This window comes from Gavia stellata, chromosome 6 (assembly GCF_030936135.1).
Source record: "Gavia stellata isolate bGavSte3 chromosome 6, bGavSte3.hap2, whole genome shotgun sequence".
In the NCBI taxonomy this organism is placed as follows: domain Eukaryota; kingdom Metazoa; phylum Chordata; class Aves; order Gaviiformes; family Gaviidae; genus Gavia; species Gavia stellata.
This window is the reverse complement of record NC_082599.1, coordinates 55,867,186-55,893,499: the sequence shown is the minus strand read 5'-3', so window position 1 is coordinate 55,893,499 and position 26,314 is coordinate 55,867,186. Positions and strand designations below refer to the sequence as shown.

Genomic DNA, 26,314 nt, shown 5'->3' with positions numbered 1-26,314 from the left:
TACTAAAATAATCAGTAACTATTTTAGTAAACAGTAGATATTAGTAATGTAGCATGCTAAACCGTAAGCAAGGAAACTTCTTTTATCTACTTATGCTTAGATTCTCCTAAAACCATATTCTGAGAGAAAATGATGATGCATCTTACATTTTTGTAAAAGCTTATAGGTATAATTTTGTTCTAATACAAGCACTTGGATGATTCCTGTTTTGGGCCCCATGAGAGAGGAGCCCACAAAAAGGGCTTCACAGATATTGAATGCCTGTACTGTAAATCCAGCAGAATAAAACTAAATAGCTATTTCTGTGGCAGAAGTCTGCTTTAATGAGACTTTTCGTAAATACAGTTCAGCTCTCTTTTTCTTTCTCTTTCTCAAAATAGTCATCACGTAATTGTCTTGATTTTAAGACCAGTTTTAGGAAATTACATTTTCAGTTTTATGAACAAGAAAAGGGACTATTTAACCGTATGTTTTCTTTGTCATGAGGGTATCTGTAAATCTTCCTGTGATGTTTAAAGTGATGATAAATAAATAACAATCTCGGTGTTTTCAAATATCATACCAATAGGTGTAGCAGGTGTGATTCTTTTATGGCCACATGAACTTGCTGCGAATATGCAAACCAATGTAGATGTTGTGTTTATTGCCTGTTTTATTGAGTTTGGTTTTGGGTTTGCTTCCTTTTTTTCAATGTGATTACTGAAAATCAGGCTGACCATTCATTTCAAATGTTTCATCTCTAGTGTGTCCTGAAGCACAAACATTTCTTCTTGCAAGGTTTAATGGAATTTAATCTGTTAAATGTAATTTTTCATCTTGTTGATCCAACCGGGAAGTCTGTAGGTTTGTTTATAAGTATTGAGTCTTCATTTCTCTGAAGTGCTACTGCATGCTGTTGATTGCCACTGAAAATCAGTTGTGTGTTTCTCTTAGGGAGTAGTTCATACACAGTCATTTATTTAACAATCTGTTGTCTTTCCTGTATTTCAGTTTTCCAGTTCGACACCGAATTCTATATCAGTGGACTTGCGCCTCTCTGCGACCAGCTTGTTATACTTTCATATGTAAAGGAGATTTCCGAAAAAACGGTAATTGTTTTTAGGTTAGAGTTTCTTCACAGCACTGAACTGCCCTGTGAGTTGGGTGTTAAGCTAGTCACACGCATCTAATTATCTGCGAAAAAATAGGTAGTCCGCTGGTAGTGAACAGTGCTTGAAACTTCTCTGACCTATAAAATCAGGTCAGCGGATGTGATGTTGAAGACTAATGTACTTGCCTTTCGGAAGTCCTACCTGGGTACCTTTATTTCTTGCAGAAGGCAGAGAAGGTCTCTAGATAATCCTTCTCTCTTTTTTTCCTTCCTTTTTTTTCCCGCCTCTCTCTTTTTCTCCCCATTTCTCTCTTTTTCTGCTATTCCTGCACCAGAAGAAAAGAAAAATCTTTTTTAGCCATAAGAGGTGCTTGCTGGCATTGCATCTTAGAAGAAATGAGAGTAGCGAAGTTGATCAACTCAAGCAATAAGAGTCACTGTGGCGGGGTGGGATGCATGACTGCGAGCGAGTGCGTTGCTGTCTCACTCGCTTCCAAGACCTTTAGTTCTGTACACCAGATATGTGTGTAGATAAGTAGAAATTAGAATTCGTCAGCCATTTTTGCTGCACGCGGGCGAGTGCCGTGTCTGTCTCTGACATTTATTTCATATTGCCAAATAAAAGGCGAGGCAGTGGAGGAAATCCTTGAAGTTGCGATGTGAGAATGGCAGATGCTCTTGATCATCTCTTTGATAGTACGTCCGCATTAGACAACTATCACCATAGTAACCTTAAGCAACTGGGCCCACAAGTTGCTAGGCAATGAAATGCTGTAGGTTCAAACAAATGCTCGAGCCTGCTGAAATCAATAGGGTTAGCTTCTAGCTCTGCTGCAGGATGTCAGAATATTATTTATATTAAGGAGAAAAATAATGCCACAGCAGTGTTTCCCAAGAGAGCCGGTACAGTAGTCCTCTAGTGCGGGAGAGTCGGTGAAAGAAAAGGAGGCAAACAAATGGGGTAAGGAAGGGGGAGGAAAAGGTGGGAGAAATGCTAGGGAGCAAGGAAATGGGGAAGCTGCTGTTAATGAAGAAGTATTGTGGGAAAGGAGCTAGTATAAAGGAGGTAGTGACTGATAAAGGTTAAAGTCATTCTAACTGCTTCAGGAAAGAAAGATGAAAAGAGAATTTCAGGTGATATAATGGTAATAGAACATAGGAAAAAGGTCTTTTTCATTTATTTGCTTTTCATTAGCCTTTTAAACAAACTCCGAATGCTGGACTTCGATAACTTCTTAGTCCTTTGGGTAACTCTAGCAAGGAAACAAAAGTATTCTCCACCCTGACACCCGCGTCTGTGCCCTGGTGTGTTGGGAACCCCTCTGCTAGCGTCTTGGCTCCATGGAGCCTGAGCTTGCAGCAGAAGTGCTGCTTGCTACAAATGGTGTTGGGTTGTGAGGAACACTGTTCTTCCTACACTTGGTTTCACAGCTTTCAAACGACAGCTTCCTACTTGTTATAAATTGGATCAGAATTGAACTCATGGCTTGCTTTTATTTTTTTTAATATTTATTTTTGTAGCTGTTGAATTTCAGCATTGTTTGTAGATGACCATCAGTTGGCATTGCTAAGGTAGATAGTGTAGGATGCAACTAAGATGTTTGCATTTTTCTAGGAACTGGAGTGTTGTGCAAGACCTAGACTGGATATTGTACAACCCCTACCTGAGTCCTGTGAAGAGATCTCTTCTGATGCACTAACAGTACGAGGATTTCAGGAAAACGAATGTAGAGATTACCATTTAGGTAGGTGTTCTTAATATTGTTTTGTTTTATTTTCATAACTTGGTTAAAAGAGACTTTATTTGGGAGGACTTGGCCTCCTTTGACATCTTTATGTCATCTCCTTGAATAACTGTCTGTAACTGCTTGTGACACTGCAGTGTGAAGTGGAAATCTACAAGAACCAGTCCTGTGAAAGAAAACAAATATGCATATTTAAACATCATTATTTGTAATGCCATCTATTAAGTTAGACATACTGGGGAAGGCAGCAATACAGATCTCATGTAATGTACAGTATCATGGAAGGCAGTATCTTTGATGGAGATGTATTCAGCATGTGATTGGTAGGAGTTCTTGTGTCTCTTCGGACACAAAGGGCTTCAGGAATAGTGAAGTAAGTGATACAGTGTCTGGAAAAGGTCCTTTAGAGACAAAGATGGAATAAATGTTATTTCGACAATAAGATACACTTGGATCAAATTAAAAGGGGCACACTGATGTTTAGCTTCCCTGTACTTGCAAAGCTGTCAGCATATAACAGGCCCCAGAATGGTAAAATGTAATGACTAGAAACTGGAGTTTGGCAAGTTCAGCCTAGAAGATAGGTTTAATTATGTAACAGGCAGGGAGATTAAGCCCTGCCACAATATATACCAGTCTTTTTAAATAAGATGGAATGGTTTTCTGATATATGTGTTGTAGTTCAGAGAGATGCATGGCAAAACTGATGCAGAATTCCTTGGTGAAGATTATATAGCCTGTGTTATACAGAAACATTCCTTCTGGCTTTTAAAATCCATGAATCTGATTTTAAAGCATCTTCTCTGGCAGCATGCTTCAAATCATAGGCTTGGCAGGCCTCTTTGTCTACATCAATGCCCTTAAGCCACTAGAAATGTACTATATCTCCTCCTGATCTCCAAAACATCTCTGCTGCTATCAATAGCATTGGGATTTCTTTATATCTGTCCCTAAGCAGAACATTGATGCCCACAGTTGTAGTTCCATGCTTAATGAATATTCTAGTTAATCTGACAAGTCTAAATTTTTGGATGGCTTTAAAACAAGCATTATTTTGTGAATTGCTTATCAGTTCAGCAGTGTATTTGTATGCACGTATAGATACAGATAAAGGATGGGGGATGGTTTTCTTTCCTGTACCTACAAAATATTGATGGTGTTTCTTCATGGGTTCCGTGGAAATAATAACTATTGTGAACAGTCATCTTCTGTGTTTGATTTTACCTTTAAGTACATTTTTTTTACTTCAAACTTACTCAAAAATAAAGGCTTATGGTATAAGCAAATGCATTATACATATAACCTTAACTTATAGCATTGCAAATGCATTGCTGTAATGATGTGCTGTGTCCCCAGGGGTTATGGCATCTATCATTTATGCTTCTGATGGCCTTGACCTTGATGGGGAGGATAAGTTTATTGCAGGCTATGTAGTGTAATAGTCCTCTAAAAGTATAATAATGTGTTCTAAACCATCATAAAGTTTACACATAGTGGATGAATCAGAATTTGCAATAAGCTGTAGTGATTTTTTTTTTTTTGAAAGCTATTTTGCCATTTAAACCAGTTTTAATTTATTGGGGAATACAGCTTCCCAAACAAGCATGTTCTGCTGGAGTAGGCTTGCTGTCTTCCTTGCATCTCCTCTTTTTAAATTCCCCTCAAGGGTGTACTAAAAAGTAGGGCTTTACTTAAGGAAAATATAATAATAATAAAACTGTGTATGCATTTGCAGAGTATTCGGAAGGTGAATCACTTTTCTATATCATCAGCCCAAGAGATGTGGTTGTGGCTAAAGAGCGGGACCAAGATGACCACATTGACTGGCTTCTTGAAAAGAAGAAATACGAAGTAATTTTTACAACACTCTTTCCTTCAGGCTTTCCTGGTTTGGAAATTGGGGTGGGATGGTGAACTTTACTAGGTCATTTGGATTGGATAGTTTTGGTTCCTACGGTCATTGACTAAATGCTTGTAAAGGGTGGGAGTTGACTATACATGTCTCCATTTCTTTGGAGAGTTAGTCTTCCTACTGAAACAATTCATCTGAATTGCACCCAAGTGAGGTAGCTGAATTAGATGCTGTGAATACTGCTCTCAGCATCAGAGATGAAATGTATGAGCTGTCACTGAAAATTATTAAAGCTGGTTTTTGGTTTTAAAGCAGCAGAACAGTTAACTAATGAGCTACGTGGATGTTTTTCGAAATCTATACCAACTAAAGAGGGAAGGGAAATGGACTTGGTGGGCGATACTAGATTTTTCCCACTCTATATTGCTTCTACTACAGAACAAAAAGGTTGTGTTAGGGTACTGTTCATTGCTCAGTGTTACTTATCTTCAGTGTTGAAGCTTTTAGAAGTGAAATAATACGGGCTCAAACTGTAGGTATTGGTGCTGAAAGTAGTGTTACTCACAAAAAAGCAGAGCCAGTATTAAACAAAGGTATACAGCTCCCTTGGAAAAAAGCAGCTCAGTATTTGGTTGCATAAATATTGGTGTGTTTAAGCATGTATATCTAAACACCTAAAATGACAATAATAAGTTCTTACAGACAATATCAACATGCACCCAGTGTTCTGGATTCTGATGTCCTGCAGTTAATGAATTAGGACACTTGTTATGATGCATAAAGGAACTTGCAAATTCTTATTTATGTGTTATTTGTTGGACACCCATTATAAGAAAAACCAAATGTGGGAAAGCAATTCAGCATCTATTCCTTTTGTTAATGCAGTCATGATATTCCTCATGCAGATTTGTTTAAATCCTTGTGGATGCTTTTGCATCTGAACAGCAAACTCATATGATGAGTGCAGTTTTGCAGTTTATGTAAATCACAGCATTTGGTCCCTGAAGACTCCAGTAATTTGCAAGTGACAGCTGTGCGTGTGCCTTTGTGAAAGCCATTCAAGGTAGTAGATAGTTTGTCTGTTATGATGTATGTTAAAGGTTTCATTTTGTTTGTAGAAGTGCCAGCTTTGTTTCTGTACGTTTGAAAGAAGTAGAAGTATGGTAAATGGCACATACATATAAATCAGTCTGACTGGAGAAGACTTTTGGGCTGGGGAAGTGGAACATAGCCTTCCCCCACCCTCTTTTCCTGATGATTTTTTTCGCAGGTTTTGGTAGTGAAGGGTTCTCACTTGAAAATGATCCAATGCGATTTCGTTGTCTGTTACGTTGTAATTTGCCATTTGATGCTAATATAGTAATGTGGAGTGAACCCAGATGGAAACAAAAGTAGTTTTCTCTTTGGTTGACTGCTTTTGTTTGAGTATGAATTCAAAGCTGTTCATCCAACCATGGCATTAAAAATTCTAGTGCGTCAAACACCCTGCTCTGAAAAATAGTTGATTTATGCAGTTCTAGAGCTTTCTGTATTGAAAGTTTGTGCATTTGGCTAGTATCTCTGTTTTCTTCTTTTTGAATATAGGAAGCTTTGATGGCAGCCGAGATAAGTCAGAAAACCATAAAAAAGCACAAGATTTTGGTAAGTCTCGAAACTTCTTTTCAAAACAAAATATCTGATTTCTTTTAGAACGCTGTGAGATGCTACAAATACATTCCAATCTTTGTCTATTGCACCAGACAATAGCTGTTAGGCATACTCCAACTAGCATTCAATTTGCTGGTTTCGGCTGCAGAACAGGAATGTTAGTGTGTGAAACACAAAAGGATCTGGATTTTATGAAGGTGCTATTGACATTAAAAAGAACAGAATTGCACTTCTCTGATTGCTGATGGGGTTTTTTTTTGCTTTTATTTTTGTATTAAATTTGCTGTTGTTTCAAGTACCACACAGTATTACAATATTAGAGATTGGGGAGGGAGGGTGTGACACATTTCTCTTTAACTTTTACCCTGTACACATGACAGGGTTTTGGCAGGAGTTTAAAAGGTGCGACTGGAAGACCTTTTAAATGCTATTGAAATTCAGTTGCAGTTTCACATCTAGCTCTCTCATGTTGCTTTGCAATTCTCATTATTTTACATAGTTAAGCTCCGTTTCTCCTGCATAGTTATTACCCATGTTTATAGTCCCTTCACAGAGCAGCAAAGGGTATCGATGTTTAAGACAAAAGGGGGGAGTGGAATGTAATAGCCACAAAAGCATCGCTAATTTTAGCTTTTTGTTTGTTTGTTTAAATTGACCTCATTGTGAACACATTGTTATTTCATTAGTACTGCTGCTTCTTTAAATGGAAGTTTGTATTTAAGTATGAAATGTTAGAAGTTGTGTTTAATTTTCACCCAGATTACTGCTATAATATGCATGCTGTATATCAGTATGTCTTAAAAATTTTCTTCTTGTGTAGTCCAGAAGCTGAATCAAGACCTAATGGCATGCCATCACCGATCACAGAGTTTGTATGATTTAGCTGCTCTGTGACCCTTGCAAAAGGTGTAAAGAATCCTTAAAGCAGGTCCCGGCAATACAGTGGGGGTGGGAGGAAAGCTTTTCTCTTGGTTTGCAAAAATTTGCTCCGCTAGGATGAAATTCAGTGTAGCTATATATAGGCAGAGCTGTTGAGTGTTTGGTCTCTAATGTAAAACCCATGGAATGTGTTAAGGGGAAAAATGTTGATATCAAGCTCTAAGTGAAGAATTAGTGGTACAGGGATTTAAAACAACTCATGCTCTCACTGCCCAGCACCAATCAGACCAATGATACCACACACACACCGCCTGGCAAGTCTGGTGGTCTTGGGGATTTTTTAGGTTGGGGTAATGACCACTGCTCCTCTGCACCTCTTGAGCAGAATGCAAGGGTCCTAAATAACCACAGGCATACAGCTCCTTTCCTTATACTGTCTTCTCTGCTTGCTGGGGAGCTGGCCCACAGGAGAAAGAAACTGCCACAAATCTTCATTCTTGAGAATGGTGAAGTTGAAAGTACAAAGGTAGTTCCTATAGTGGAATGAAATCCTAAAATCTGGTGTATGTGCATGATTTTTTTTTTAACTTTGTAGTAGATTGAACAATTGATGTTGTTAGGTACCTCAGTTTATATTCTGCTCCGCTCAGTACTGTCCTTGATTTTGATCAAAAATTTTGTTGCACTTCAGAAGACCCAAATGGGTTTTTTTTGTAAGAAGGAAGGACTTTTTTCTTTTTTCTTTCATTGTACAACACTCTTTTTTGCTGGAAACAATGTGCTTTTAGTGATATGTTTCTTAAGTTATGCAGTGGGTACACAGGGCTGTGTTGCCCTTAACACCAGCATTGGGATTACAGCAGAAGGCATGTTTGTTTCACCAAAACTTTAATATATTTAATGCCTACCAAAATAATTTTACAGCTGACCTGTGTGATAAATGCTTGAGAGGGGAATTTAGTATGTAATAATATGTAATTATCTTGCTAAATTCTTGGTAACTCCTTTACCTTGTGGAGCAGCACTAGGATTTATATTCTCAGTCAACATTTTTCTCTTCAGCAAACTTTGTGTTGACAAAGAAGGTGTCTCATACAATGGCTGGTGGTTTTATTTTTGAGAGAACTAATGCAGGCACTGACTGATCGGCTATGTGTTTCGAACAATCCTTAATATGTAGAGGTGGCACAGTCTTCCCAGTGTCAATGTCATTATGGGAATTGCTTAAGAAAGCATCTTAACTTGAACCTGTGAGAGGTCTAGGCAAGTCTTTTGTGTGACTGTCTGTGGGCCCTACATCTAAAGGAGAACTGGGGGTATCCACTTAGGGCCTGGTGCTTGACCTAACAATGGTGCATACAGCTGCAATGGTGGTTATTGTGGCTTCCAAACTTCTACAACTAATTCCATGTTTTTATTCCCTTTAGGACATTGGCTTAGCCTATATAAATCACCTAGTGGAGAAAGGAGATTATGACCTGGCTGCTCGGTAACGTATTAAAGATTTTCTTTGCTGGCTAAAGTGTATCTGTGAGGAAAAAGCAAAAACAAATTATTGATTATGAAGTATCTGTGATGTTGATTTTTTTCTGTGTGTTCTGCAGTTTCTGAAGATTCAAAACATGCAGATGTGTTACTGCACCCTATATTTCTTGCCTATAGTGACCCAAAAGTTACTGTTGTCTTTCTAAAGTTTAATTAGAATTGAGACCTATATATTTTTGAAAGTAGGCCTTGATTTTTTTTTTTCAGTGACACAAGATTTTCAAAATTGAGGTTTTCTTTGGATGTTGATAATCTTAAGTTTATTAGGGTGTCATTACACGTAAGATCATAAAAAAAAAAAAAACCCAAAACATTTGTGGTTACATGGGTGTAAACATCAATGTCAAATTTGGGTATCTAAAGTAAGGATCAGAAGTTAATTAAGACTTGTGTTTTCCTGCATATGTATGTGTAAGCATATCTTTTTGAGTGCTCAATTTTACTCAGCTGAGATTTAAAAATGTCACTCATAAAGCTAATATGGCCCTACTCAATAATGGTGAATGCATAGTAAGCAGTCAAGTCCTCTTAGATGCAAAGAAGTTGTAAGATCTAAAAGGACGAGTACCTGGCATACTCTGCTTGAAGCAATGGTTGCCAAAATAAGCGACCTTTGAAAGTGTCTTGGTAGGGAGGAGAAAGGAATCCTTGCAGTAATGCTGTCACACTTGTATTATTCTGTGTACCTACTTTTGTTTTCTCCCCTTTCATCTTCCTTCCAGAAAGTGCCAGAAAATTCTTGGCAAAAACACAGAACTCTGGGAATTTGAAGTCTACAAGTTTAAAGAAATAGGTCAGCTTAAGGTAAGTTAACTTGTATCTCTGAACTCAAGTAATTGGCATGCTATGTTTCCTGCGTGTTTTGACCAAGTATCTAAAGGATGACGTATAATGGCACTAGTGTGATAGCAGGATATAACACTGCCCTCGAAATTCCTGCTGCGGATCTCTAGTTGTACAGTTGTCATTCAGATTGATGGGTATATGTTAACAACCCTCGAAACAGAGTTGGAGGCATAGCACATCGAGATACTCGGCTACCTATTTTTAACTTGTTGACAGCCTGCAAGTAAAAGACCCACCCCCAAGGCCTTTACTTTCAAAGATGCTCACAGTTAAATACATCTTTCCCATTTACTATTCACTCCCTTCCAGTATGTCCTGAAAAATCCTACCCCAACTCTTAAGGAAAATAGCCTCTGTGGGTGCCAGCCTTTCCTGAATATCCAAGTCCCTTGCAACAGAGCCACAGCTTTAAGTGTCAAAGAAGAGTTAAAATGCAAAGCAACAGGGAAAACCTATGCTGTGTGCTAGAAATGGTGGCAAGAAAGAGGAGCAGTCTGCCCTGTCTTGTGTTTTCCCTGGTTGCAAGCCAGATACCGTAACGGTACGTGTTTAATACAAGATTCTCAGTTAATAAATTGCCCAGGACATAAGGCTATAGAACTGTCACTGCCAAATCAGTAGCAAACATTACGCACACTCCCTTTGGTAACGTGTGTACGTTTATTTCTGAATTTTATGTCTTCCTATTCAAACTCAATGAGCCAAAAAGGACATATTATTAAGATCTCACAGCATGCAGTCCCTTGCTGGTTTTGAGCTGTTTAATTCTGTTCAAAGAGCGAAAGTGTTTCAGCATTACAGTTGTCAGAAATGTCTGGCTTTTGGTTTAGAGCCACACCAGTGCAAGAACAGCCTTACCTTTTGTATGAGTTCTTAGTGTTTCGGTGCACTCTTGGCCACCTTGAAAGACGAAATCTCATGTTTCTGTCTCTTTATTTCAATCCAATAAAGGACCTGAGTGCAGGTACAGGTGAAATTTTGATACACTGCTTCTTAGTCCTTTTGGGTTTATTTTGGTTTTTGGATGCAAGTGTCTGGAATGGATGTTTTTCTTGTCCTCACTTATGTCATCCATCAGACTGTAAAATATAAAAATATTTGCAGGTTTGCTGCAAAAACATCTCTGCTAAATTACTGCCTTTCTAAACAGTTGGTTGTTTTCAGCCCCTTGAAAGCAGACTTAGAAAAACATAAGATGCAGTCTGTAACATTATTCAGCTTCAAGCTGCAGTTCTAGAAGATGCCTTTCTTATTTTACTATTTCAATCACATATAACTTTTCCCAAGTTCCTAAAGATACCTGAATATCATAAAGGATGAACTAAGTTAAGCCAGATCTAAATGAAGCTGTTCTTGAAATGGTTGGGGTCACTTGTATGCTCTTTGGAATTTTTACCTATTTACCCAAGCAGCAGGTATTAAACATGACAGTGTAACTGGGCTGTAACGGCTTTAAGCTCTGAAGAGGAGACTTTATTTCAGATTTGGAGACAAAATATATTTTGAAAGGGAATTTTCTTAAAGAATTTGCACTGCATATAAGCGGTTGCCTGAAATCTGATGCTCCCAATATAATGAGATTAGCCAATAACTAAGGTGGCAGTAAAATTAAAGGTTTAAACTTTCCTTCCTGCAGAGGGACTATTAGTTATACCCCAGTGTCAAAGCCCCTGGGGTGGGTGTCTTGTTTGCTTGTGTGTTTAGGGGGGTTTTGAGTGTTCTGTACCGAAGGTCCTGTTTGGCTACCAGAGGCTGCATTTTGGTATCTTGATGTCTCTCGTGTCTTCAGTGAATGTCCTCTAGCAAACCTTGTTATGGCAGTTTCAAGATTTTAGAGCCTTGCAATGATCTGTTCCTCTCCTCCTCAAGCAGCAGTGGCTTGATGGTGTTATGTGCTTGCACTTGAGTCACTTCAGGGTAAAATCCAATGTCTCAGCTCAAATAGCTGCGGAAGGTGGATTCGAAGGACAAGGCCACACTCTGCGAGTGCTGGCCGTTGTGGCATGAGGGATATGCTCCATTCTGTTGACCCTGCTGTGACAGCAGTAACTTACAGCAGGGGTGCAGGATGATCAGCTAGCGGCAGCAATGCTTTAATGACCAAAACGTTGGCTAGAGGACGAATGAAAGACTTCACCTGACTGTGGTGGGCATAGCATAGAGCAGCATTTTCCAGACAGTCTCTTCCATCTCGTAGGTATCCTCTGAGGAATAAATAATTGTGGTTTGGGCTTATTGGTGAGATGTTTTAGGCTATCTCATGTCAACTTGTATATGTCATTTCTTGTGTATACCCTGTCCTTACACCTATTGATCAAAAGTCTGAAAGCAGGTCTTAAGAAGAAACGAAAGAAGAAAATATTTCTGTGTATAGTATCCTTTTCTTATTTAAAGTCACTTTCACCACGTGGTTCAGGAATTAATACAAAGGCATCCTGATTCTGGAGCTTTTTCGTCTGACCTCACTCGTTAACTACTGCTTAGAAATAAAATAGGAAGAGTTTGCAACCTCCAGCACGGGTCTTAGTTCGCCTTTGTGGATAGGCTTAAAAATAACTTGGATGCTTCTCAGTCTTTGCTGAGCCCAGGAGCCAAACTGCAGGAGGTGGTTGTGCTTTTCCTTCAAAGCGGTGGGGCTTGGGGCAGGAGAGCTTTCCTTCCCAAGGCAGCCTGGCCCCCACGCAATGAGGCAGCTGCACTGCTCCGCAGCTTGCTGTGCGGCCGAGCCGCGGCCAAGAGTTGCAGCAAAGCCTGTTGGGCAAGGCTGTTCGTTTCGGAGGTGGCAGGAAGGTAGAAAGTGGGTATGAAAACAGCCGTTGGAGAATGTCCTCTGCCTTTGAGTCTCCAGCTGATGGCCAGCTAGCTTTCTTTATGGTTGGAAGAGGCTTTTTTATGAGGGAGTCAGGAATATGATTCCCCAGGGCAGCTGGCAAGACCGTGCCCTGAGTTAGCTGTTAAATTCTGTGACAGACGGTCGGAGCTGATGTTGGCAGCGCTCTGTGTTTCAAAGACTGGCCAAGCTCAAACAGCGTGTGGAGAGAATAGGTCTCCTGTGAGCAATGAACTTTTAATTTTTGCAAAGTCATTAACAGTGCTTTTTTATTGGTCTTTTATTTTTACCTCCTTTTTCACCTACAGATGGAAGACTTTAATGAAATATGTAACTTAGGCAATTACTCTGATTTAAATACTAGGAGAATTTGTTGTGAATAGTCCTTGCTGTCTGTAAAACTGCAAAAAAAAAAAAGATGTAGTGAGATGTTATTTCTCCTGCTTTGTTCAAGCAGCTTCAGTAACAAAATGCTACTGCGCCATGTGCCATTAGTGGGCAACAGGCAACATCTGTGAGCATTTGGAGGAATTTCATCAGTGTTGGGTCTTCAGCTACAAACCCCGAAGTCCCAACACAGCTGGTAGCAGTAGGGTTTCTTTTGGCAGGCGGTAATAACCTTGGCCTCTAGTTGCATGGAATAATAGTGCTAATAAGATGCTGTGCTGAAATTCCAGGGTATGAGGTGATTCATTCTGGCAGGTTCTCATCTCCTGCCTGCCAGAATGCAGTTCCTTAACACCTCCTATAGAGTAAGAGATCACACGCCTTCACCCTTTCCGTGGAGAGATGTATTCTCAAATTAATTTTCATTTGGATATGTAAAAATAGCTGGCAAGACAGAACTCTTCATAAAATGTAGTCACCTCACAGTAAGTCCTAAATCAAAAATATGCATTTTTCAGCTAATGAATGCTTATACCTTTTTACAAGATAAAAGACCAAGACTGGACAAAATGGGTTTTGAAAACTTTCTTCTTCTGAGAGGTCTTTTGGAGGTTTTATTTTCTAAATGATTAGCAGTAAATGTTCAGACTTCTCTAAGTGCAATGGCTGATTCTCCTGTTCTAACTAGTATCCCACCACTATCTTTCTACTGCAAATTCTTTCAGGTAAGTAATACAATTCCAATGTGTGCAATCCTAAAGTACTAAACATTAGGATACTGCTTACGAGTATGAATATACAGTGCTTCCAGTGTTTACGAAGAGCCATGTTTTGCATGTAGCTTTGGTTTTTTTGTTTCACAACAATTCTTTTTTCCACCATCAGTGTATCAGGATGTTACATGTCGTTCCCCTTCTGACACTTTGTTCTCTTTGTTCCTATAGGCAATTAGTCGTTACTTGCCCAGACGGGATCCAGTTTTGAAACCTCTGATCTATGAAATGGTCCTGCATGAGTTTTTGGAGAGTGACTACGAGGTACTGCAGCCTCACATGTTCAGGTGTAATAGCTATTGCCAGCAAAACACCTTCAGCAATGTGGAATTCTGATAACAAATTCTCTGTTGTATTCAAACAGATTTTCCATGACCATTTAACAATAATGAAAAGATCAAAAAGATGAATTTTGGTTTAGATTTTAAAAGAATAGGCAGAATGTTCTTCAGAGCACGCAAATACTGTGAGATTGGTTACTTAATTATAATTACTATTATTTTTAGTTTGTTTAATGTAGCACAAGTGGTCAAGGTGCTGCACAAAACATACAGCACCTGAAAGAGACCCAGCTTCATGAATCTTAATAGCATTGCCCTAAGAAGGAAAATCTGTGTTCTGCACTGTGCACGTCTGTGGGCACGTAAAAGTGGCTTAGAGGTGAAGCACAGCAGGTGTCATCTCAGAGGCTTAGCTGAAGCTTTGATGTTTTGAAATGTTCCTTAGGCAGTTCTTTCTATTTCTGTTACAATCTCTTATACTTTTAGGGGTTTGCAACCCTGATAAAAGAGTGGCCTGGAGATCTCTACAACAACACAATCATAGTTCAAGCTGTAGTGGATCACCTGAAGAAAGATCCACAGAACAGGACTTTGCTACGAACGCTTGCAGAATTGTGAGTACAATTTTAAACTCCTATTGCAAAAAGTAAGCTTGAAATAGTATACTAGAGTTTATAAATATTTGTCTAACTCTCTTAACAGAAATATCTGCTCTGCTGCAGTCTATAAAGCATCGGCTTTCTCTACTCTCCACTCTACTGATTGCACAACTTAGCAATTCTTTTTCTTTCCTTATAAGTGTATGCTGAGTATGAAAGCAAAGAGTTTAGTATAAGATTGGTTTTGCTACTCCTTTTTCCAAAACAAATAGCTAGCATTCCTCTTTGTGCTGTCACAGAAAGCCTCTTTTGTGAAGTGTGCATTTCGAAATTACCCACAGGAAAATAAAATGGCATTTTTTTCCCCTCTATTTGAAAAGTAGTATATTTAGGTTTACTGCGTTGCTGGAAATATGTGACTGGAAAATGTGTCAAAACTGATCTGGTTCTAGGCTACTTCGTACAGGGATAAAGCTCTTGGGTTTTCTCAGCCCGATTCCCATGTTAAGTTCTTTTCATACTGCTTCTTTCTAGAAAGTAGAGCTACTGTCTATTGCTGTGTTACAGTCTGTCCCAAAGTTTTAGGAGAATAATAGTTTTTAGCTCTGAAGTGAGTTCAAACTAGTTTCCAAAAATAAAAAAGCTAGTGTTTTATGTGGCTTCCCCTGTGGTTTGAAAAATGGGAAAATGAAAATGCAGAGGACCACAGGTCAGAACACAAATGCGTTGACTGATATAAACAGAACTGAATTTAATGTTGCCCAGTGTTATTTTTCCCTCAACAAAAGTGAATCACAGCAACTAGTCATATATTCATCAAATGAAGTAGCATCCTAGCAAGCTTTGCATCCTAGAGTATATTTATATTTTCCTTCACAGGTGATTTTCCTACACTTTAGATATGTAAGATCATGCATATTATAACATTGTTTTCTATCAGGTATACTTATGACCAGCGCTATGGCAGAGCCCTAGAAATTTACCTAACGCTGAGGCACAAAGATGTCTTCCAGTTGATCCACAAGCACAATCTTTTCAGTTCTATCAGAGATAAAATTGTTCTGCTGATGGATTTTGATTCAGAGGTATGATCATCCTAATGATTTTATATTCACTTTCCACTGGAGATGTTTTAACAGATTAAAAGTAAATGAGCTAAAGATAGTGTTGAGGCAGAGAGTGTGTTTGCTGTGTCTGGATTTGTTCTGAGATAAGGAGAAGATATTTGCGTAGACTGAAAAATAATTGACCCAAGGATGATTTTTTTCCTTCGTATTTCCATTTGAGTATCACTCAGTGAGAAGAGTGCCAGTTCAGAGATCGTTGTTGTGATTCTCAAGTAGACTTTCACCATTATATTCTTTCTGCATTTCTAATCAAATAATGCTATTAATAAGCCAAGAAAGGAAGCACTGAATTCATTGTGAAGCATATGTTAAATGTACTTGCCACTTTTCTTTCTCTGCAGTCGATTGATCTGCTTCTGAAAGTTTGCAAGGTTATTAACCTAAATTCCAAAAATCAAGAAGTGTGCATTTTGTGCTGAATTTAATCTTCTTTCTTCCCAGCTGTCTAAAACCTCGGCAAATGAATTTTGGTATGATCCTTGGGGAAAGAATCTGTATGATCCTCAGGGGGGGAAACCAAGTAGATCTGCTCTTTCAGTGCAGTGGTCTAAGCACTGGAGCTAAAATATGGTGCCATCTGTACCAAAGATGATCATCTTTGGTATGGCCATTCTGAACTACATGAAAAAATAATGTATAATTCTTTTTTAATAGACTAAATTATATCAAAAATCTGTGATTTTTTTTTTGTTTGTTCGTTTTTGAATGTGAAGCAAAGTTTGCTTTTGTAAGAGGAAGCAGAACCGGAATGCCGGTGGCCACTCTGCTTACATGGTCTTGTCTGCTTGTGTTATGGTATTGGTGTGCAGATAATTTGGAAGAATCCAGTTGTAAGGCAAGTTTAGTCATGTGTTTCCTATACAGCTGTCACCCTGCAGTTCCCTTTTGCAGTGGGACAAACAGTATTTTTACATCATTTGGCAGTGGCCTTCTGTGACCCATGATTTGATGGGCATACTTCACCTGCGATACAAGTGCACAGTATTGATTGCTATTAGTGTGGAAACTTAGGAGAAGTATTCTGGAAGAATACATGATGTGTTCTCCTGTAATGCTGTGCTGTCGGGGAATGCTGATGTTATGCAAACCACTCTCTGAATTACTGTTGCTGAAAAGGGTAGGTCTGCAATATCCATCTGATACCCATCACTGAACAAGCATAATACTATATAGAGTGTGAGAAAAATGTGTGTACTTGTTCCTTAACTGGGTTCTCTTTCTTTACTTTAGAAAGCAGTAGACATGCTTTTGGATAATGAAGATAAAATTTCTGTGAGTATACCAAGTTCATGGCACGGCAGTCCTACGCTTGCTTGTATTACCCGTCCTTCTTTCAGTCCTGTAAACATGATGTTCATCACAAGTTTGCTAATCTGTTGGGGTTTATTTGTTTTCTTTCAGATTGACAGAGTCGTCGAAGAATTAGAAAACAGGCCTGAGCTACAGCACGTGGTAAATATTTCTATATTCTGTCGGTTTCAAGTTGAGTTGAATAAACTCTTTGCTCAGCATATCTTTTACACATGTGGCTATCCTGTCAAAGTGTACATGGCACTGAAATGTCATAAATCATCAGAACCAAAGTGGCTACTTTTGCTTATCCATTTTTTAACATAGCCATAGCATTTTTACAATAGTAAAATCATTTTTAAATGTGTACCTGTAAGAACTTGATAATATACTGCTTATTTGTTAACATACTGTGAGGTATTCCTTGTGGCATTGCAGGTACTTGTCTTCTCTGGGCAATTACTACTTGCTTGTATCCCTCCTCTTTCCCTACACTAAAATGGGGTTGGATGGTGGGTGCAACTCTGAAGCATGTTTTACTGATCCACAGAGACAGTGAACTGCTTGTCTTTCTAGAGCCGTAACTTCCATACGCTGCAGGATTGTTCTTGTTTGTGCAGAATTACAATATCACTGTAAGGCTGTGGCTCCACATTGCTATTCCAAAAGCACCTCTTCGGTTTGAACGTGCTGTCAGTGGAATACCTAACGTGTAACTGTGGGCTTGGGCTATATTAGGGAGGGAAGTTTAACTTGCTGCTGTGTACAGGTGGGGCTCAGGGCATCGAGCTGGTGGACAGTGGGTTTATGCGTTAGAGATCTGATTATGGGAAGCAGCTGTATGAAGTGTGCAGCCTGCAGCCCAAGAGCTTTGCAAAGATGACTGACTGACTGTCAGTTTATGGAAGGGGTGCATCAGTTTCAAAGTGTGAAGCCTGCTCCCCTTTGTGTAAAAGTGACTCTCCAGATGATTCTCAAGGCTTTCTGTGCTCATCTGGAGAGAAGGAGCTTTGCCCTGGTGTCTATAGCGTGGGGTACTTTGGTTAAAACATGTCACATAATGAAAATTGGATCTACAGTCATCTGTAATGGTCAAGCATATCTAGATAACCAGAATGCTTCATTTGACATATTTGTCTAAAGTTTTCTGTAAAAATTCAAAATCCAGTAGTTTCGTTGAAGGTTTAAGGACAGCTTCTTCACTGTTGCTGAAACCTGGGTTTGGAGATTGCTGTGATGAGGGTACTTCAGAAAAATGTAAAATTAGTCTTTTAATCAGGATTTAATCTCTGTGCCTTTTAGTACATGTTAGCACATTCCTGAGGAAATTAGGAGGACTTTATTATTAGCAGAGAACAAACAATATAGCCTGAGTGATTTTGAGTTGTGATTCTCTTTTGATTCTTAGTATTTGCACAAGCTTTTCAAGAGAGACCACCATAAAGGCCAGCGATATCATGAGAAACAGATCAGCCTTTATGCTGAATACGATCGTCCGAATTTACTGCCATTTCTCAGAGACAGCACGCACTGCCCACTAGAGAAGGTAAGCCCCCACAATCTAAACGCAGGTCCTCGATTTTTATGCCTGTAGCTTGTAGTGTTGTGAATTTGTAACTGTGTCTGGTACTGCCCTCTACTGCCAAACGGAGGGATCCTTTGAGTTTGGGACCATCGCCTGTAGAAGTTCGGTTTGCAGAGCTGGCTGACAGCTGAGACCTTCCTCTCTCAGCTCACAGAGCAGGAATCGGTAGGGATTTTTAATGCAAAAGTTCTGAATTCGCTCTTGATGCGTGCCTACAGCGTATCTACGCATGGGTGCCTGGCCTGACTGGACAGCGGGTTGTGGTGGCAAAACAATCTACAATCGTTTTGCCAAATCTAGCAGTAGTCAGTGTTAGATCTTGAAAAATGAACAGCTTTAACTGGAGTTTTTCTAGCATTGTATTCTAAGGTCCTAAGTTGCTTTCAAATAATATACACAATATATGGCAGTCACTGAACTAGCAAAGCCAAAAGTATTTTGTCTTTGTACGTCCGCAAGTAGACTTGGGGTTTTACTCAGTACCATGTTTCTACCTTCCTGAACATCTTCACATTTTCCCTTCCTTGCTCTTAATTGTCAAATTAAAAAAAAAAAGGGGGGGGGCAGTCTTTGTTCCCCCCTCCAGCTTGAATTAAAGTGAATCGAATGGAAAATTTAAGTTTTCCTCTTTAGTTGGGTCACTATTTTATTATTTGTATTTGTTCCTGTTAATGGCTGAGCAGAGCAGACTTTGTGAAAGTTTGCCTCTCTGTATGCAGATATAATGATTACACCAGTGGAGTAGTTTTAAATGTAATATTGAATATTGCATTTTATGTGCTTGACATTCTAAAGAGAACCAGTACTGTTCCTGGCACCTCTCTTGTTTTGCTTGCTGTGGTGGGTTGACCCTGGCTGGACACCAGGTACCCACCAAAGCTGCTCTATCACTCCCCTCCTCAGCTGGGTGGGGGAGAGAAAATATAATGAAAGGCTCATGGGTCGGGATAAGGACAGGGAGATCACTCACCAATTACTGTCACGGGCAAAACAGACTCTACTCGGGGAAATTAATTTAATTTATTGCCAGTCAAAATCAGAGTAGGGTAATGAGAAATTAAGACTAAATCTTAAAAAAACACCTTCCCCCCACCCCTTCCTTCTTCGCGAGCTCAACTTCACTCCTGATTTCTCTACATCCTCCCCCTCCATGGCGCAGGGGGACGGGGAATGGGGGTTGCGGTCAGTTCATCACACATTGTCTCTGCCTCTCCTTCCTCCTCAGGGGGAGGACTCCTCACACTCTTCCTCTGCTCCAGCGTGGGGTCCCTCCCACAGGAGACAGTCCTCCACAAACATCTCCAACGTGAGTCCTTCCCACAGGTTACAGTTCTTCATGATCTGCTCCAGTGTGGGTCCCTTCCATGGGGTGCAGTCCTTCAGGAACAGACTGCTCCAGTGTGGGCCCCCCATAGGGCCACAAGTCCTGCCAGCAAACCTGCTCCAGCGTGGGCTCCTTTCTCCATGAGTCCACAGGTCCTGCCAGGAGCCTGCTCCAGCGTGGGCTCTCCACAGGGTCACAGCCTCCTTTGGGTATCCACCTGCTCCGGTGTGGGGTCCTCCACGGGCTGCAGGTGGATATCTGCTCCACCGTGGGTCTCCATGGTGGGACAGCCTGCCTCACCATGGTCTTCACCATGGGCTGCAGGGGAATCTCTGCTCCGGCGCCTGGAGCACCTCCTCCCCCTCCTTCTTCACTGACCTTGGGGTCTGCAGGGCTGTTTCTCTCACATATTCTCACTCCTCTCTCCCAGCTGCTGTTCTGCAGCAGGTTTTTTTCTTCTCCTTCTTAAATCATAGAATCATAGAATCATTTAGGTTGGAAAAGACCTTTAAGATCATAGAGTCCAACCGCAAACCTAACGCTGCCAAGTCCACCACTAAACCATGTCCCTAAGTGACTCATCCAGACGTCTTTCAAATACCTTCAGAGATGGTGATTCAACCACTTCCCTGGGCAGCCTGTTCCAATACTTGATAACCCTTTCGGTGAAGAAATTTTTCCTAATATCCAATCTAAACCTCCCCTGGCACAAACTGAGGCCGTTTCCTCTTGTCCTATTGCTTGTCATTTGGGAGAAGAGACTGACACCCACCTCACCACAACCCCCTTTCAGGTAATTGTAGAGAGCGATGAGGTCTCCCCTCAGCCTCTTCTTCTCCAGACTGAACAACCCCAGCTCCCTCAGCCGCTCCTCATCAGACTTGTGCTCCAGACCCCTCACCAGCTCCGTCGCCCTTCTCTGGACACGCTCCAGCACCTCAATGTCCTTCTTGTAGTGAGGGGCCCAAAACTGACCACAGGATTTGAGGTGCGGCCTCACCAGTGCCGAGTACAGGGGCACGATCACCTCCCTACTCCTGCTGCCCACACTGTTTCTGATACAGGCCAGGATGCCATTGGCCTTCTTGGCCACCTGGGCACACCGCTGGCTCATCTTCAGCCGGCTGTCAACCAGCACCCCCAGATCCTTTTCTGCGGGGCAGCTTTCCAGACAGTGGTCCCCAAGCCTGTAGCGTTGCATGGGGTTGTTGTGACCCAAGTGCAGGACCGGTCACTTGGCCTTGTTGAACCTCATGCAATTGGCCTGGGCCCATCGATCCAGCCTGTCCAGATCCCTCTGCAGAGCCTTCCTACCCTCCAGCAGATCAGCACTCCCGCCCAACTTGGTGTTGTCTGCAAACTTACTGAGGGTGCCCTTGATCCCCTCGTCCAGATCATTGATAAAGACATTAAACAGAACTGGCCCCAACACTGAGCCCTGGGGAACACCACTTGTGACCGGCCGCCAACTGGATTTAACTCCATTCACCACAACTCTTTGGGCCCGGCCGTCCAGCCAGTTTTTAACCCAGCGAAGAGTACGCCCATCTAAGCCATGAGCAGCCAGTTTCTCCAGGAGAATGCTGTGGGAAATGATGTCAAGGTCTTTACTAAAGACTAGGTAAACAACATCCACAGCCTTTCCCTCATCCACTAAGCAGGTCACCTGGTCATAGAAGGAGATCATGTCAGTCAAGCAGGACCCGCCTTTCATAAACCCTTGCTGACTGGGCCTGATCGCCTGGTTGTCCTGTACGTGCCACATGATGGCACTCAAGATGATCTGCTCCATAACCTTCCCTGGCACAGAGGTCAGACTGACAGGCCTGTAGTTCACCGGATTCTTCTTCTGGCCCTTCTTGTAGATGGGCGTCACATTTGCTGACCTCCCTGGTTAGCCAGGACTGCTGATAAATGGTTGAAAGTGGCTTGGTGAGCGCTTCCACAAGCTCCCACAGTACCCTTGAGTGGATCCTATGTGGTCCCACAGACTTGTGGGTGTCTAAGTGGAGTAACAGGTCACTAACCATTTCCCCTTGGATTATGGGGACTTCATTCTGCTCCCCGTCTCTGTCTTCCGCTCAGGGGGCTGGTACTTACCATTGAAGACTGAGGCAAAGAAGGCCTTAAGTACCTCATCCTTTTCCTCATCCTTTGTCACTATGTTTCCCCCTGCAGCCAATAAAGGGTAGAGTCTCCTTAGCCCTCCTTTTGCTGCTAACGTATTTATAGAAACATTAAGTTCTAGTTGGGCTTTGGCACTTCTCATTTTTCTCCCTGCATAACCTTACGACATCCTTGTCGTTCTCCTGAGTTGCCTGCCCCTTCTTCCAAAGATCATAAACTTTTTTTTTTAAACCCCCCCTGAGTTCCAGCCAAAGCTTTCTGTTCAGCCAGGCTGGTCTTCCCCACCGGCTCATCTTTCAGCACATATGTTATCCCAGAGGTACAATGACCATCACTGATGGGCTCAGCTTTGGCCGGTGGTGGGTCCGTCTTGGAGCCGGCTGGCATTGGCTCTATTGGACATAGGGGAAGCTTCTAAGTTTCTAGCACCTTCTCACAGAAGCCACCCCTGTAGCCCCCCTGCTACCAAAACCTTGCCATGCAAACCCAATACACTTGCTTTTGTCAACTTTCCTGTGACTCAGCAGGAAACACTGGGAAATAGTTTGTTAGGATTGCAGGCTTGGTCTTTGTTGAAGCTGTCATACAAGAATAGGTTGTCTCAGTGATCTTTTTAGGCAATGAGCCTGGAGAGGTTTCCAGCCAGAGACATTTCTCTACAATGTTGGCTTATTTGTTTCTAACTCTCTGATTCTCTTTTAGTTTTTGCCTTACGTATTATTTGTGTGATTATGGTTTTATGTATAAAACCTTACCTGCACTTTTTTTTTCCTTTTGGTGCAAATCAGTTTTAGTTATTGCAGATCCAGCCACCTATCTTCAGTGACGGGTGTATCTTCAGTGACGGGTGGTACAGAAAAGTGCTGTGGGTAAATGATGCAAGCACATGGCTGGCACTGCTTTCCTGAAGTTACACTCTTGCTCACAGCCCATGTCAGAGACCCATGAACCTTTGGAAGGTGTGGTGCAATAATCACCAAAGTGAGAGGAAAGGGTGTTAGAAAAAGAGTCATTCTAACCTTACATTAAAATGTTAATATGTTTCAATAAGAAGGTAAGGAAGAAAGGAAAGATACCAACACTGTATAAAAATTAGTTGAATTTACTGTCACTGCTAATTCTGTAATTACACCTCTTATCATACATAGCATATAGTAACACTTTTTGCCACAACAAATCTTTGTTCTAAGGAAATAAAAAGGAGACCAAGAATTTCCCAGTTACCAATTTTTTCAGTTCCTGTTAAGCAGATTCCAGTGCAGTGTATAAATTGCAAAAAAACCATAGTATTTGAACAAATTCACCTTTATTATCGCTTTAAAGAAATTATAAACAAGGCAGGGAGAAATAATTCTTGTTCTTTAAACGTAAGTCACTTTTATTCAAGTGCAGTTTGGTAAATGTTTTATAAAATGGACTGAAAGAGAGGTATGAATATTCCTCTAGAGGGAGCATGGCAGTCAAGAAACACGCAGCATCCAGAACTGCTGAATACCTGCTACTTTGTAGTTTAATGTCTAAATGGAGAGGCAAAAAAAAGCTGTCAGCTGTGTTTATAAATTATTCATTAGCATTATTCATACCTTCATTCCCCGGAAGTATCTGGTTGGTAATTCACTTACGGACAATGAATTTCAGGGTAGGGGGTATCTCTAATCTTCATAGTAACCCATCTGAAATAATTTGAGAATGGAAGGAAAAGTTAATCCCCACCTACATCTTTAGCTGTATCTTATGCGGTTATAGTTTTGATTTCCAAGTATGAAAGTCTTTATTGGTGAACAGTTGTCTTCACAGGAATGTCGTGAATCTTGAGTTTGCTTTCTGTTTCCGAATTGGAAGCAGACCTGCCATTGTTTATAGCATACCAGCCCTGCCAATTTTATGTTACTAAAAACTTGCTAGTAATCAGTTTGATAATTTTGGTAACTGTCCTCAGTGTTTGTCAACTACACACAGACTCAGCAACTGCTTGTGGTATTTAGCCCTCGGGTCTTTAAACCAAATTTACAAGAAGTGCTTCCTCCTTATTCTTTCATGCTTGAGTTGGATTTTTTTTGTGTTGTCCTCTTGGAGGTCACTGGTACAAAATTTGGAAGGCACTCTCTACCTCCCAAAACCATTCTGGTTGCCCTGAGGAGATCTATAGTCTTGTGTTATGAATGAATGTCAAGTAGACCTCCATCACTAGAGACTTTGTAAATCCACCTACAGGAAGCAAGTCTCGAGAGCAGATAAACTTAATGCTTTTAGATTAATCAACTTTTGGAAGCAGAAGAAAGAAGTTGCCTGTAGATTTAAAGGTAAAGATTGGCATAATCCAGACTGAAATAGCTGTCCTGTCCCCAGATTTATTTAATCTTGTAGAAAAATAAAAAAAATGCCATGGAATTTCTCCTCTTAATTAATGCCAGAGGACCTGACAGTGCATATTAAGGGAGCTGTATTCCTGTCAAAATGAGTAATGCAACTTCATGGAAAAGCATCTTCAAGCCTTTTACAGCATTTGTGATCAATAAAATGTCGTGTTACATGGTTCCCTGTATTCTCTTTCCTTCTCCCTTCTCTTAAATTCAAGGCGCTTGAGATCTGCCAACAGAGGAACTTTGTAGAAGAGACAGTCTATCTTCTGAGTAAGTAATACTCAGTGTGATAAATTACAACATGCTTTTAATCTTGTCAAAGCTTAAGCTGCGAAAATGTGTGATGTATTGTCTAATATCGTTTAACACGCTTTCTCAGAGGCAAAAGTTGGTATACATCCAGTAGGACTAAATAACACGATTGAGGAAATAAAACAAAGCGCTGGAGTGTTTATATGCTGTCTTAATGCCATATATTGTGTTACTGCCTTTCTGATTTGGTGTTTTTCTGGGGTTTTGGAGGTGTTGGGGGGCTATGGGGAAAAGGTTGGGGCAGGAGGGTATTTTTGAGACAGTCTCCCAGAGAAGAGCAATACTGTCAGTTTGAAGAGAGAGGAGAAATAAAACAAATGTTTTATTCTGAATACATCTCAGAAGCTTAATATTATCTTTTGCTGAGGTGGAAGATTTGCTTATGTTGCCTCTTTCTTTTTTTGTTCTTTTTTTAATAAAATTGATGGTAAATTAACTCCCCGGCAGGCCAAGGAATTTACCTCTGAATAGGAGGCATTGTAAGACAAGATTTTTATGTATGTTTACATATTGGTCATGAATAAAATGGAAGGCATTTTTTAATCTTTGTTTTAGTAAGAAAAATGTTTTCTGGACCGTTTGAGAGTGGAGTAGCATTTACTTACAGGTTTACTTAAAGAATACTTCAGTGTTTCTACTATTTTGTCCTCTAATTTTCCATGGGTGTAAACTGTGCTATACTTACTGCAAATTAAGAGTGTCCATGAGGACTCTTAAAGGGGGTATTTCAGGTTATAGTTTACCTGCATATACATACACACGCTCCCGCTTACACTAGGTGTTGCTGCAGTTCAGAACCCCTAATACAACCCAACACATCCTTAAGAAAGGCTCCAGGTCCCAGTCCGGCAAAGTGCTCCAAGCACTGGTTCAGGTTTTACTGATTGCTCTGGGATGTGCACTCCTACATCAGATTAGATTAGACTTGGTCTTGGTTGAATTAGTCTGAGGCAACTTCACACTTACAAAATTCATATTCAAAGAGCTTCTTAAAGCACTGAGCATTGATAAGCATTTAGGAATTATACTCTCTACTTATTTTTTCCTTCTAGGTAGAATGGGTAATAGCCGCAGTGCCTTGAAGATGATAATGGAAGAATTGCAAGATGTAGATAAAGCTATTGAATTTGCCAAGGAACAAGATGACGGAGAACTTTGGGAAGACCTCATTTTATATTCTATCGACAAACCACGTAAGTGGGATTGTTTCTCAGAAGCCTTGCATGTGTATTTTGTTGTGGAATGCTGTTGCAATTAAAGGATTGAATTATCCACGTGTATGTTAGAGAAAGTGTTTATGGATGGCCAGGGAGGCGTTCTGGTTTGTGGAGCACAACGTAGCTGTCCTACTGTGCATAAAAACTTCCAGTAAGGCAGCATGTGGGCATGCTACAGAATGAGTACTTAGGGATTTAACATTTGAATAAGCTCTGCATAGCTATGTCCTTAATGACAAATGAAAGGGAGAATGGTGCTTTTAATTTCACAGAATTAGGCTTTTTTTTTTAGACAGCCTCAAAACAGAGTCTGCAGGCTTGATGAGGAAGTTGTGTAGTGTGTTTATTGCAGCTGCTTCCCTATGAAATTCTGAAAATTAAGAACCTACACCTTTCTGACCCTCAGTAGGATAACTAATTTTGTTTGTTTCTGTGGCACAAAGGTAAGATCTGTATTAAGGTTGCATTTTGCCTTTCACCCACTATATGAATAGC

At 40.5% G+C, this 26,314-nt stretch overlaps 1 protein-coding gene across 1 annotated transcript in view; it reads left to right on the top strand.

Annotated features, from left to right (window-relative positions):
* Nucleotides 1-26,314, top strand: part of VPS41 (VPS41 subunit of HOPS complex) — a 111,248-nt gene that overhangs the window by 71,643 nt on the left and 13,291 nt on the right. Inside the window, exons 11-24 of the mRNA XM_059818489.1 lie at nucleotides 991-1,088; nucleotides 2,706-2,835; nucleotides 4,571-4,686; nucleotides 6,272-6,328; nucleotides 8,641-8,702; nucleotides 9,481-9,562; nucleotides 13,766-13,858; nucleotides 14,362-14,489; nucleotides 15,415-15,559; nucleotides 16,832-16,873; nucleotides 17,003-17,053; nucleotides 18,300-18,437; nucleotides 24,506-24,560; nucleotides 25,655-25,795. Coding sequence (XP_059674472.1) covers nucleotides 991-1,088; nucleotides 2,706-2,835; nucleotides 4,571-4,686; nucleotides 6,272-6,328; nucleotides 8,641-8,702; nucleotides 9,481-9,562; nucleotides 13,766-13,858; nucleotides 14,362-14,489; nucleotides 15,415-15,559; nucleotides 16,832-16,873; nucleotides 17,003-17,053; nucleotides 18,300-18,437; nucleotides 24,506-24,560; nucleotides 25,655-25,795 — 1,338 coding nt within the window. The remainder of the gene's footprint in view (nucleotides 1-990; nucleotides 1,089-2,705; nucleotides 2,836-4,570; nucleotides 4,687-6,271; nucleotides 6,329-8,640; nucleotides 8,703-9,480; nucleotides 9,563-13,765; nucleotides 13,859-14,361; nucleotides 14,490-15,414; nucleotides 15,560-16,831; nucleotides 16,874-17,002; nucleotides 17,054-18,299; nucleotides 18,438-24,505; nucleotides 24,561-25,654; nucleotides 25,796-26,314) is intronic.